General features: G+C 32.8%; 2 protein-coding genes across 2 annotated transcripts; one reads left to right on the top strand and one right to left on the bottom strand.

Annotated features, from left to right (window-relative positions):
* Positions 1-1,456: 1,456 nt before the first annotated feature.
* ND-MLRQ (NADH dehydrogenase (ubiquinone) MLRQ subunit) lies at positions 1,457-6,078 on the bottom strand. The gene is made up of 3 exons (XM_088229718.1): positions 5,916-6,078; positions 5,409-5,555; positions 1,457-1,676 (listed from the first exon to the last, which is right to left on the bottom strand). Exons 1-3 carry the CDS (start codon positions 5,955-5,957, stop codon positions 1,614-1,616), a joined length of 252 nt encoding a protein of 83 aa, XP_088085844.1. The 5' UTR covers positions 5,958-6,078; the 3' UTR covers positions 1,457-1,613.
* A 2,453-nt stretch (positions 6,079-8,531) lies between these two features.
* On the top strand, positions 8,532-11,767 carry mats (MOB kinase activator-like 1). The gene is made up of 3 exons (XM_088229735.1): positions 8,532-8,693; positions 8,839-9,397; positions 11,020-11,767. Exons 1-3 carry the CDS (start codon positions 8,680-8,682, stop codon positions 11,095-11,097), a joined length of 651 nt encoding a protein of 216 aa, XP_088085861.1. The 5' UTR covers positions 8,532-8,679; the 3' UTR covers positions 11,098-11,767.
* The last annotated feature ends 1,483 nt before the right edge of the window (positions 11,768-13,250 follow it).

Here is a 13,250-nt window from a genome sequence, read left to right as displayed (position 1 = left end):
CTATTGAAGACGCTTATAAAAGTAGTGATCTGAGTATGGAGTCATCTATGAATAGTTAAATTATAAAAATTGCCCCCAGTCAGGTGGCAGTAGTGAAAATTCAAGCAGTGATTCGGATACGCTATCCGAGTTATGGCTAATTATTTTTTGTTATTTGTATCAAATGTTTATTCTGTTGTTCTGACTTATTGCGTATAATATTATAATCCTCATTTAATATGATATTTTTTATCACAATATTTTTTTCTAACAAATATGTTAGTTGAAGTGTAAAAAATGTTTACTGACATTAAAATGATGTCATTTTTATAAATTGCAAAATGAATTTTTTTTATTAGTTTTTTGCTACTTTTTAAAAAGTTATTGGCTTTTTTACAATTATATTTCAAGATTTTGATATTTTGTGTAAAATACTAGGGTAATTTTACCGCCTTTCATCTCTACATGTAATACGGGCTTGCAATAGACACTCCCCACCCGCGTCTCCCTTCCTTCCGGATGACAATAGGGAACGGTCTTTTGTTTGTGGTCTAGTTATAGTGCAGTGTACTTTACAAGTAATACTCCTTCCGTCAAATATTGTACATACAATGGGCACAGAGACACGATTTATAGTGACACAACCAGGAACGACCCATGCCTGTGAACTTGCCCTAACTCGCTAGAAAATCCGTGTCAAGTCAGGACAATTAAAATATCCTTTTTCTTTCTTTGCTATCTTGTCAATCTGTATGGTCCATCATGAGAACCAGCGTATGTTATATCCTTTAATCTATTGACCGATTTTATAAACGTTTTTATATACCTAATATATTATATATCGTAACCAGTGATTTATGTTGTATTTTCTATTGAAATATTTCAAACGGACTCTTAAAAATATCTTACTCTTCTATGTCTGAAACTCGTTCCATTCTAGAAAATATTTATTTATTTCACATAAAACTTTTTTTTATTTTTTTATATGCCCACCTCACTGGGCATAACCCGCGTCGAGGCATTCATTTACATTATTTTTATATTGTGTTCTAGTATATATGTGTATACAATATTGAAAGTACAGTCTGTTCAAATGTTTAAGTAAGCATTCATAAACAATATTTTGAGTTTGTCCAAATTTTTGTAGTCAAGGACTGGATTCAACTCCCTGGGGAGCTGTTTATATTGACATAAGATATAAGAATTGAAGGAATATAGATGTTCAAATATAGGCAGAATGGTGAATGTTACACAGTGTGTAAAGTGGCCACTTAAACCAGCCATTGACAGGTCATAAGCCCTGTAGATGCCTGGAACTCTGTATTACCTTCTCTTAAATGTTCTTCATCTCTGTTGTAATATGTTAAGCATTCATACTTTAATGATTTATATATTTTTTTAAACTAATCGTTACTGAATGAATGAACTGTATATACATATTTATCTTTTACTGGGTAAGCATAAAATAAAAATAACATTTCAGAATTGACTATTTATTTTTTTAACATTTTATAGCAGAGGATAAGCTAGCCACAATAAAAAGATTATGGGAATATCCCTAACTAAGAAAACACATAATATTTATAACCACATAAATAGTAGGAGATATCACTGCCATCACTAGAGCCTTATACTTAGAAGTCGGGCCTTTCCTTGTTTTCTTGCAGCTTGGAGTAATCCCTTACGGGAGAATAAAACTGAAACAATTATTCATTTGATTATTCAATTATTATTTTTTTTACTTTGAGCAGTTTAACTATGATTTGATGCGCACTACGTTCAGAATCGGGGTTTCTTAGTCAAAATTTAATATTATTCTTAATCATTTCATATTATAATGATAGTGTTTTTGTTAATTATTATTAATATATTATTCTTTTATAATTTAAATTGTTTATGTGATATTACAGATATAAACAACACATGAAGTAAAATTAAAAATATTTTAATGTTTTTTTTTTTTAAAGAATGATAAACCATTTAATGTATTTGGAACCGGGTTGTGGTACCGTGGTAGTGTTCTAGAATCATGTTCAAATCCTACTCTACCAAAACTCGATACCCATTTTCCATCTCAAGTTTTTTTTATTTATTTAAATTGAAAACAAACTTTACATTATTTTATATAATATTCCCAGGGAGTTTTTGTAAAAAAACTCATTTAAGGACATGTAGATAACAATATTTATTTACAGACGTTTTTATATTTTAAATTAACATTATTTACAAAAGAAGAATAGAAATTATGATACACTACATTTGTAGTGTGAAAAAGTTTCAAAAAAATTACCAAATAAATGGAGATGAAATCAAAATAATATATACATAATACAATATATAAAAGAAAAAAATTAAAAAGTTTTAAAATTACATGTATGTATATACAAGCTGAACGAGTATGAGAGTGCAAATGTAAAAAAATTACAAGAATGAAAAAGATTTTAAAATAACAAAATATATGAACCCAATGCAGATTAAAAAAGTATGAAAAACTTATTAAAATTACATATACATAATACAAGCTATAAAAGTATGAAAAAGCATAAAAATCATTTCAAAAGTATTAAAAATTACATATATGTACAAGCAAAAACGGTAAAATATTTTTCAAAAATATATTCAATCTCTGGATCAACTAACATTATTTATTCGAAGTACTTCTGGAAAAAATAATTCTTCAATTCGCATGTCCTGTTTCGGTATTTTGTAATTGGTCCTTTAAATTTTTGTGGCAATTTATTGAATTCTAGTAAAGATCTAGTACCAAACTTCGTAGACTTCACAGATCTAATTTAAATATTATTTTTTGATCGAGTACTGTGCTGGTGGATGTCTATTGAAAGCGGGCTTTATGTTACTGTGCATTGAGTCGAGAGTAGTATTAATGATAGTGCTAGTTATCTCGAAATAGGAAAGCATGCTGAAAGGCATAATTTTTGTTTCAAAATAAATGTCCCTTACATGAATATCATATGGTAGGTGAAACACATTTCTGATCTGATCACAATAACCTGCACCTCAGAAATTTTGCGCTTAGTTGCAAAACCCCAAATACAGCATAGGTATGATAAATGTGAATGGACCATAGAAAAATAGATTGCTCTAAGCAGCAAACTGGAAGCATTCTCTGAAATCTGTACAGTATTCCAGCTACCAGGACAATATTTCCTTTCACGTGCTCAACATGTTCATTCCATGTAAGCTGCGAATCCACAAACAGTCCCAAGTACTTGGTACTATTTTCTTTCTCCAGACAATCATCCTCAATAAAGACATAGTAGATTCATTGCTCTTCTTTCCAAATAAAAGGTAGCGAGTCTTTTTTGCATAGATCAGTCTATTTAAATGCAGCCATTCCGCCAGACGTAAGACGTCACTTTCAATAGTCTTTTGCAAATCTCGTTTGTTATTACTGTGGTATAAAATGGTTGTATCATTTACGACTTTTAGATTTTTTAAAAATATTTAGATAAATAACAAAAAAACATTTCCTTAAACAAATTTATACTAAGTGTTTAATTTTTTTGTTTTTGTTAAGTTTAAGTTGGCTATGTTTTTTTTTTCAGACAACAAAGGAAGGCAATAAGAAACTTAAGTAACATTTGAACGGTTATAATAAAATAAATTAACAAATTCACTATCATTTGCAAATGTAAGATAATTTGAAGATAAAAAAATCGTCTTGCAAAAATTATTTTTTTTAAATATATATTCAGCTTGAAGCACCGCCGCTCCGCCTCCTACTGACGAGGGATGCATTAGTTTCCAAACTAGCTAAAGTTTGTCTTACATGTAAAGCTGATAGAAGCGCCGCGCCGTTGGTCTTTAATGACTTAGGGAATGTGGTTAGAATTTAAAACCTTCCCACTGTTTTTTACATGCTCTATTAAAATATTCTATTACATGTCTTTACAATATTTTATTTTATATTCATTCTTCATTTTTATTTATGTTTTACTTTAGATTTGACATATCTACAAAAATAAAATAAGTTGAATTTTATTAAATTCTTCGTGGCATAGGAAATCTGCCTAAATAATTGTCATCTCAATGGTATTTGAATATGATATTCCTCAGTAGAAAATTTGACAAGTAGTGTGAGATATTTTTAAAAAAAGATCACTGGTGTAAGTCATCGCCCTCACAAACAAAATCCACAGTATAAGTTTAATATATAATTTATTCTTACTTGCTAAAGATTATATAAATATTATATTATTATTATATTTATGGATTAAATATATTAAATTATCAATGATTTATGTTTATGGATTAAATATATTAAATTATCAATGATTTATATTTATGAGAAGATGTATGAATGTAGAGGAAGCAAGGTATATATGCAAAGATAGAGTGATATGGCGTTCTATCCTCTCTGTCTACCCCTACGGAGAAACAGCGTGATGGTTTGTTTGTTGTTTTGTTTATATAGCATCATTTAAAATATACTACGTTTTCAGATAATATATTATATAAATAAAACACGAGTGATACTTTAATCCACAAATTTGGAATATCCAGTGACCGGTTTCATCGCTTTCGCGACATCTTCGAGACTGGTATCTTTATTAAAAAGTTAAATGTATTTATACAGAACAGAGGTAAGGATACATAATTCAAAGTTATATGTAAGTAAATTAAATAAAGTTATTTTTATCTTAAGGATCATTATCGACAAATTCTCTATGGGTTAACTAATGAATGGATATAATGTTATTTTAATGAGTTTAAGAAACTCATTAAAATAACATTATATCCACTTAAACTCATTAATATAACATTATATCCATTCATTAGTTAACCCATAGAAAATTTGTCGATAATGATCCTTAAGATAAAAATAACTTTATTTAATTTACTTACATATAACTTTGAATTATGTATCCTTACCTCTGTTCTGTATAAATACATTTAACTTTTTAATAAAGATACCAGTCTCGAAGATGTCGCGAAAGCGATGAAACCGGTCACTGGATATTCCAAATTTGTGGATTAAAGTATCACTCGTGTTTTATTTATATAATAAATTACAATGAACTTCCATCAAGAATTTTCACTTACAAACTTAAATGTTTCAGATAATAATTTAATTTTATCTGAAAACTTAGTATATTTAAAGATAATAATTTAGTTTACATTACTTGAAACATAAATGTATTTTTGAAATTAAAAATAACTAACTTTTAACGGAAAAATAAATAAATAGTTGTATTCTCTCAATGTACCCCAGTAAAATTTAAGAATTATTATAATTGCAAATAAATACGAGTGCACTAAATACTCAATAAAACAGAAAATACGCCAATCCTTTACCTGGGATCCGCAATACTACTATCAGACTAATATTCCATCTGTCTGGGGACGACTAGAGTTCCAGCAGCTGAGATTAGTTAGGTTAGATGAATTTGAAGTGGTGGTAGTCGTACCTTGTGCTGCTTGTCTTTGAATTTCTCCCAGGGTTCAGGGTTAGATTTCTTGTCCCACGTGACCTCGGGGCTGTGCACAGCCAAGCGGATGGTGTACAGGAAGGCGCCTCCCATCCCCAAGGCCGTGAAGAAGAACAGCGGTATCAGCTATCATCAAAAATATTCAATATTATCAGTGTGGGAATACCTTTATCTTATAAAATATACAACCGACTATCAATACATATCGAGATAAGATTAAGAGAATTCCCTAATTCCGCCTAAATAATACCACTTATCGAGTGATAAAATAGTATTTTAATAAGAATTCAAAACAGTCATCGCCCGATATTGGGCTCACGCTATTCGATTGATGCGCGATAGAACATTATTTACGAGGATCTCGTTCTCAAACAAGGAAATAAATAAGTCGATTCAGTGCCAGGGAACGTGAGATTGGAAAATTATGTAAGTGCTACACGCAATAGCTGTCAGAATAAGAAAGTAATATAACAAAAAATATCTTACAGAAGGGTTCTTCTTCAAACTGGATAAATTTAAACCCTGCATTTTAATAGATTTATAAGTGTGAATTTAGTTAGAGTTTGGTTTTGCTGCAAAAAGCGGACGAGCAAAATCCAAAAAGAAATATACGAATCGACAACCTCCACCTGACGGCCTGACACTCTTCTTCTTTTTCTTCTCTTGTTCGACGTTCGACCCGTAAAGAAATACAAATCCCTACCAACCCAACACTAACCGGGGCATGGATTACATTTTATTTTAATTGTTTTGAAAAAATGTTGAGCAAAAAGATATCAAATTTTCACCGAAAAAAAAACTTTCAAAGTTGGCCTCGTGATGCAGTGGTCAGCGTGTTTGCCTACCATGCAAGAGGTCTTGAGTTTGATTCCCGACATGGTTGACATGAAATATTAATTTAAAAAGCTGTTTTTACAATAAAATACTTCATAGTCCCTGGACTGGTGCCTAAAGCGTAAGACTGCTTATCTTACCTTCATGTAACAAGAATAACCAAGTTACACTGTGATTGGTGTACCAATGTAGTGCCCTACGCACCATTAGATGTGGTAAGGGAATTATGATAATTATGAAATCTATCGATTTTTTCGTTAGTACAATGTTTAAAACCAAGTAGGTATTTATATAGTAAGTTGAATGTAAAATCACATTACAAAATTATTGCTAAAACTTGCTCAAACTCTTGAAATGGTTTAAAATACAGTAGGTTTAGTGTGGTAGACAGAATAAAATTGTGGGGCGTGTTGGAAAAGTACGGAGTAAACAATAAACTTATACGTGCAGTATCGTTTCTCTATGAGGAGAGTTCAGCGTGTGTAAGAGATAATGGGGGATTTACATCATGGTTTGCGATCTCAAAAGGCGTGAAACGGGGATGTGTAATGTCACCATGGTTGTTTAATCTATACATGGACAACTGTATGAAAGAAATAGAATGTATGGGGATTGGAGCAAAAATGGATAATTTTTCAGTAAGCTGCTTGTTGTATGCTGATTATGCAGTTCTGTTAGCAAGCAGCAAGGATGATTTGCAGCAAATAGTCTCTAGAATGTATGATGTATGCCTGGAGAGCGAATTGGCGATGAACGAAAGTAAGTAAAAAATGATGGTATTCGAAAGTGATAGTGAGGTTACTGACTGCGTAAAAAATGTAAACAACAAATGTCTCGAGCAAGTAGAAGAATTTGCGTATCTGGGAAGCATGTTTTTAAAAGATGGAAGAGTAGAAAAATATATTGAAAGAAAAGTAAATGCGAGCAACAAAATGAACGGAGCACTAAGCACAGTAATTTCTAATAAAAATATGTCAATCGAAGCCAAACTGCCAGTGCACAACGGAGTTTTAGTCCCAACACTTATGTATGGAAGTGAAACATGGAACTGGCAGAGGAAGAATGAAAGCCGAGTGAACGCGGTTGAAATGCGATCTCTTAGACGAATGTGTGGGAAATCAATTTAAGACAGGGTTACGAATGATGAAATCAGGTGAGAGTGTAAATCTAAGTCAAGTGTAATTGATAAGATTAAGAAAGGGTCTCTGAGATGGTTTGGTCACGTAGAGCGAATGGACGACGAAAGAATGGTAAAACAAGTTTATATGGCGAAAATGAACGGCAACGTGAGACGAGGACGACCAAAGAAGACGTGGCACGATCAGATAAACCAAAATCTTAAGTCTGGTCATGTCAAAAGCAGACAGAACCGACGGGCATGTATGACAAGATGTATGAATGTGGAAGAAGCTAGAAATGTATGCCAGGATAGACGTGAGTGGTGGTCCATTCTCTCTGCCTACCCTTACGGGAAAATGGCGTGATGGTAGTAGTAGTAGTTTAGTATTGTAGCAAGGCTATACATAAATAGAATATAATAAGCCGCGAATGAGTTCAATAAAATAAATTACGAAAAATCAAATCAATTGGTTGAAAATGAACTTGCACATGCTTCACTTACTTTTAAAATTACAAACGTTTAGGGAATTTAAACTATGCCAAAGCATAACTTTTTTAGCGCAGGTTCTGCTTAATTCCACGCACGTACCTAACAAAAGTAAAAAATAAACTAGTATTTTGCATTCTTCAATTTTAAAGCATTTTACTTGAAATTTTCTGTGTCCAAGTGGATGAATAATACAGTTCTGCTTTTGAAATAGAACCAGAATCTTGAACGAATGTTTTCAACTCAATGGCTATATTTTTATACTCTCGAATAAAAATCCTAAAAAAGGAAATCTAGTGAAGAAAACTCCACCTCATAGTGTTGTGGTTGTAGGGCGCGTTTGTCAACCATGCCTCAGGTCCTGGGTTTGATTCCTGGGAAGGTTTCCATGAAATATTTGTTTAGTGTAGTTTTACACTGAAGAGAAAAGCATCATAAGTGTAAAACTGATCACCTTACCTTTCTTTAATAGATAATCGAAATACACTGCATATGAATTAACAATGCAGTGCCCTATGCACCATTGGGTGCGGATAAGGGTTTGATGATGATGCTGATAAATAAAAAAAATGTGCATAGACAATAGATACGGAAGAAAGATGGCTGGCCATAAATTATTTTTTGTCTTTGATATTGTCTCTAACCGCCTAACCAGAAAGAATTAAAAAATCTACAAATGGATGACAAACATCTGTGCGAACTTTTGACAACTTATCGCAAAAATTGATATAAGAGATTTATTTTGATGAACCGGCTCACGGAACGGGGCTACAAATATTGCGGCATAGAAAAACGCTTTAAAAGTCCACGATGAGTTTTCTATTGTGAGTCATAACATATTTTTGATATTTTAAATTATTATTTTATGAATTATAAAGTTCAGCTGTCGGTGAAGTTCTTCGCTGATAATGCGCAATTTGGTCTCTTTTCTACCGAATATAATGTAGTCGTTCTCTGTATTCCTTGCAGCGGCGGACGGTCCAACAAGACCTTCAAGCCGAAGAAGAATATCCCCGAGGGTACGCACCAGTACGACCTGATGAAGCACGCGGCTGCCACGCTAGGTTCGGGCAACCTGCGCCTAGCCGTGCACCTGCCTGAGGGGGAGGACCAGAACGAGTGGGTGGCGGTCAACACGGTGGACTTCTTCAATCAGATTAACATGCTGTACGGCACCATCACCGAGTTCTGCACCGAAGACAGCTGCGCCATCATGTCGGCCGGGCCCAAGTATGAGTACCACTGGGCGGATGGCCACACGGTGAAAAAGCCCATCAAGTGTTCGGCGCCTAAGTACATCGACTACCTCATGACCTGGGTGCAGGATCAGCTGGATGACGAGACCCTGTTCCCCTCGAAGATCGGCGTACCCTTCCCTAAGAACTTCTCCTCCATCGCCAAGACCATCCTCAAACGCCTGTTCCGTGTGTACGCTCACATCTACCACCAGCACTTCTCCGAGGTCGTGCAGCTCGGAGAAGAGGCGCATCTGAACACCTCCTTCAAGCACTTTATCTTCTTCGTACAGGTAAGGCCTTGCTCTAACTCCCTCTTATTCCTGTAGTCAATAAGGAAGTCACTGCGACCCGACTAGATCTTTTGTGACGGGTCGTTCTAGCAAGGCGTTTATTCGATCTGCACTGTTCTGGGCGGGCTCTGGTGATGATTGATTTGACTTGATTTCGGCTGAGCTTTATCAGATCGAAACCAAACCTTAATTAGTTCCTTCGCGTGATGCTCTAATCATTCTCACTCTCCACTCTACTTTACTTAACTTTTTGTACATAATTTTATTTGTACATTGGCGGGTTATTGCCAAATGGCAATTTCTTCCAACCAACCAATAAAATATAAGTTTTATTTTTATACTTCAAGTTACAGAACATATTCAATAGAAAATAAAGATTAAAAAGCTAAAGATATATAAAAATAGAAATAAACGTATTTGTATTTGACACGCAATTTTGTGTATTAGACATCGATTCTTTTGCTTTGCTAGTGTTTTCAGGTCTACAATGAGATGATATGAACAATTGAGACATTCTGCTATCGGATTGATAAACAGGGAAAGTAGTAATGGTGATAAAACTCCACCTTGAGGTACTCCAGCGGCAATATCAACCCATTCCGATTGATGATCTGGTGTTTTGATGCACTGTTGTCTAGAACTCGTAAATACGATCCGAACCATTTTATTACCGGTTGTGTCATATTTAGTGTTTTGAGCCTAGCCAACAAAAGATCGAAATTCAGAGTTGAAAGCGTTGCTGAAGTCAAGTAATGTTATCGAGGTTAGCATTTTGTTATTCATTGCGTATCTAATGTCATCTGTAACCTTGATTAAAGCGGTAGTTGTACTATGGCCCATAAAAGCTGGTTGATTGGGATCAAGAAGATTATTAGATAAAAGATAATTATTTAGCTGATTATATACAACTCGTTCAATGACTTTGGAAAAAATAGGAAGAATAGATATAGGTCTGTAATCTTTGACAGAAACTGGTAAAGAAATTTTGGGAAGTGGTATAATGAATGCTTTTTTCCAAGCTTCAGGAAAATCTCCAGTATTTAAAGAAAGGTTTATTATGTGAGTAATAACCGGTAAGATAACTGGGAAAATAAAGTGTATCAATTTCATACTCGGCTGATCACTGCCCATAGATATGGTTTTTATAGAAAATAAATTACGTTGAATATCAGTTTCTTGAACGGAAGAAAATAAAAACGGTGGATAATTGTAAGAAGGTGCCATACTTAAATGTCGGAGAGTGTTGGATTCAGTGCTGACATCCAGTATTAGTGGAGGTGTAGCAAAGTGAGTATTAAGATCGTCTAGTTTGACCATTGAAGATACTGTTATTTTAGGTTTACTGGCGCCAAGAGATTTTAAAAACGACCAAGATTTACTACTGGAGTTTTGATTTAAGTTTGTGAGGATATATTTCCTTCTGGCATTTCTGCACAATTGGTTGCAACGATTTCGCAGGACTCTGAAGGCTTCCCATTTTTGAGGTGAAGCATTTGATTTAAGTTTTGACTTTGCTTTGTCACGTTTCGCCATTAGTTGAATAATGTCACTGGTAAGCCAAGGGCTAGGTGGATATTTGTCACCTCACCGACCGCGAAAACTAACCCTGTTTCCTCTTGCAGGAGTTTAACCTCATCGACCGCCGAGAACTTGCGCCACTGCAGGAGCTGATAGAGAAGTTGACGAAGGACGCGCGATGAGTTGCTGCTCCCCACGCCGAAGATCTCTCGGTTGCGGTTAGACCTTATAATTTATAAATTTCTCGCAGAACTTATGTAGTCATTTTACTCTATTTTTTGGTTGTAAGAAAAAATATACTTGGTTCCTTTTGACTCAGGAGAATAAAGTCTTCTTTTACGTTTTAAGTTAAGTTGTATTTTTTGGATACGGGGAGATTTTGTTATAGAAAATTATACTTTTTACACAAACACAAGTAATAACTCGTCACTAGATGGCAATTATTTTTTGACTTTAGAACGCTTCTATATCATCATATAAAATTCCAAAATTTTCACTTCAAGATCAGATTCTAATCCTAGAACTGAAGATTGGAGGCGTATTGTAAAAATTAAAAAAATCCTAGAATTTTTACTCTATCAATAAAATCTATTCATAACAGTAAGTATAAATTATTAAAAATATAGTTCTAGAATTACATAATATAGATCATTCACATTTTTAATTAAACATTATGTAATAAACCAAAAGGTCCAACAATCATTTTTGTACTGTTCACTTTTATTTTTATGTAATTGGATTGTATTGAATATCCCTTTTTAATTCAATGTCGAATAATGCTATATTGCTGATGATTTTGCCTGGTAAGCTCAGTGAAAAATGAACCATAACTGATGATCACAAAAAACAAAAGTTTGACAAATGTAGTTGCTTGAACTGTTTTTTTTCTTTCATAAATTTAAGTTTTGCCATACAATGATCCGTTATCACAAAAACATTTTTATAATCCAATTTTGGATGGCACTAAACTTCCTCATGAATGATTTTGCTTTTCAACAAAATGAAGATAGAGATTAAAATTATTTATTTATTTTGTAGAACTTCATTTTCATTTAGGTACCAATATACTTACAATTTATGGGTACCAATATACTTACGATTTTTCAAATGTATTTTTAAACTAATATTTCTCGCAATTACTTCATAAACGCCAGTCTACTATATAAATAATACCTAGTAATTCTTATAAGTTTAGTGTATAAAATCCTCAGAACTGAGTTAGTCCCAGTTATAAAGAAATAAAACAATAAGCACCCAAACACCTTCAAAACGTTGCATAATTAAATATACATTAAATATATCATTTTTATAATAATTGATTGTAACTCAATTCCTCAAAAAATTGATAATTTTTTTACATGCTCATTGTAATCATATTTTATAAGAAAAAAAGAAATGTGTCATTCGAATGGTGTATTTTAGTAGAAATGAAACGCATAACTGCTTTTCAACATTATCATTTCTAAACTTATTATAGCGCACTCATTCTGTGGGACCTATTGCTTATCTAATGCACTCGGTGAGTACAGGATGTAAGATTATTTAGTAATACATGTGAATACATCCATTTTGTTGGGTGTTAAATGTTCAGCTTTTTTTTGTTCATATCTATAACACAAATAAAAGTCGATAAGGAATTCTTATATTGTGTACATAAAATTATTATTAGCACCAATAACACTGTAAATGTATCGAGTTTATACATATTATGATATGTAATATGGTTATGTATTAAGATGTTTAAGCAATAATGTATTAATATTTTAAGAATTTCTAGCAACAATATAAATATAATAATTACAGTATTTTTTTTGTAATTTGATTCAAATCGGCAGTTGATTTTCGATTTACTAAGGTCAAGATTTTATTTTATAAACAATAGTTTTCAATGTTACTTTATATTTTTGTCAGCTTCTTCACCTCCATATATATATATATTATGTTCAGGATGGTTGGTTAGGGTAGATTGACTAGAATCACCAGATAGATTCTAGTAATTGAATTTCAACTGTTTTCAAGTTTTCCACGGTATGTATATACGTGATGTGTGATACTTACAAACAAAATACGTACTATGTATAGAACTATTCTGCCGTTGTAAAAACACAAGTATAGTTACATATCGGGGGCTTAGGGTCATAAGGGCGAAACTACAAAAAATGCTGTTTTGTGTTAAGTACTAATCTGATATCCAAACAAAATATCCTGTTAGTGACAAAAAGATGAAACTCATCCGATAAGTAGTTACCTAGATAAATTTGTGTGAAACTACAAATGAAGCGTTTAGTTTAAAGTCAGAAGAATAAAACACCTTTTACATCATTTTGTTAATTTA

The sequence above is a fragment of the Micrasema longulum genome, unplaced genomic scaffold, assembly GCF_059751315.1.
Source record: "Micrasema longulum isolate JH-2025_06_02 unplaced genomic scaffold, ASM5975131v1 h1tg000700l, whole genome shotgun sequence".
Lineage (NCBI taxonomy): Eukaryota > Metazoa > Arthropoda > Insecta > Trichoptera > Brachycentridae > Micrasema > Micrasema longulum.
The sequence above is the reverse complement of the archived record's forward strand: the minus strand, read 5'-3'. Positions and strand labels throughout refer to the sequence as shown.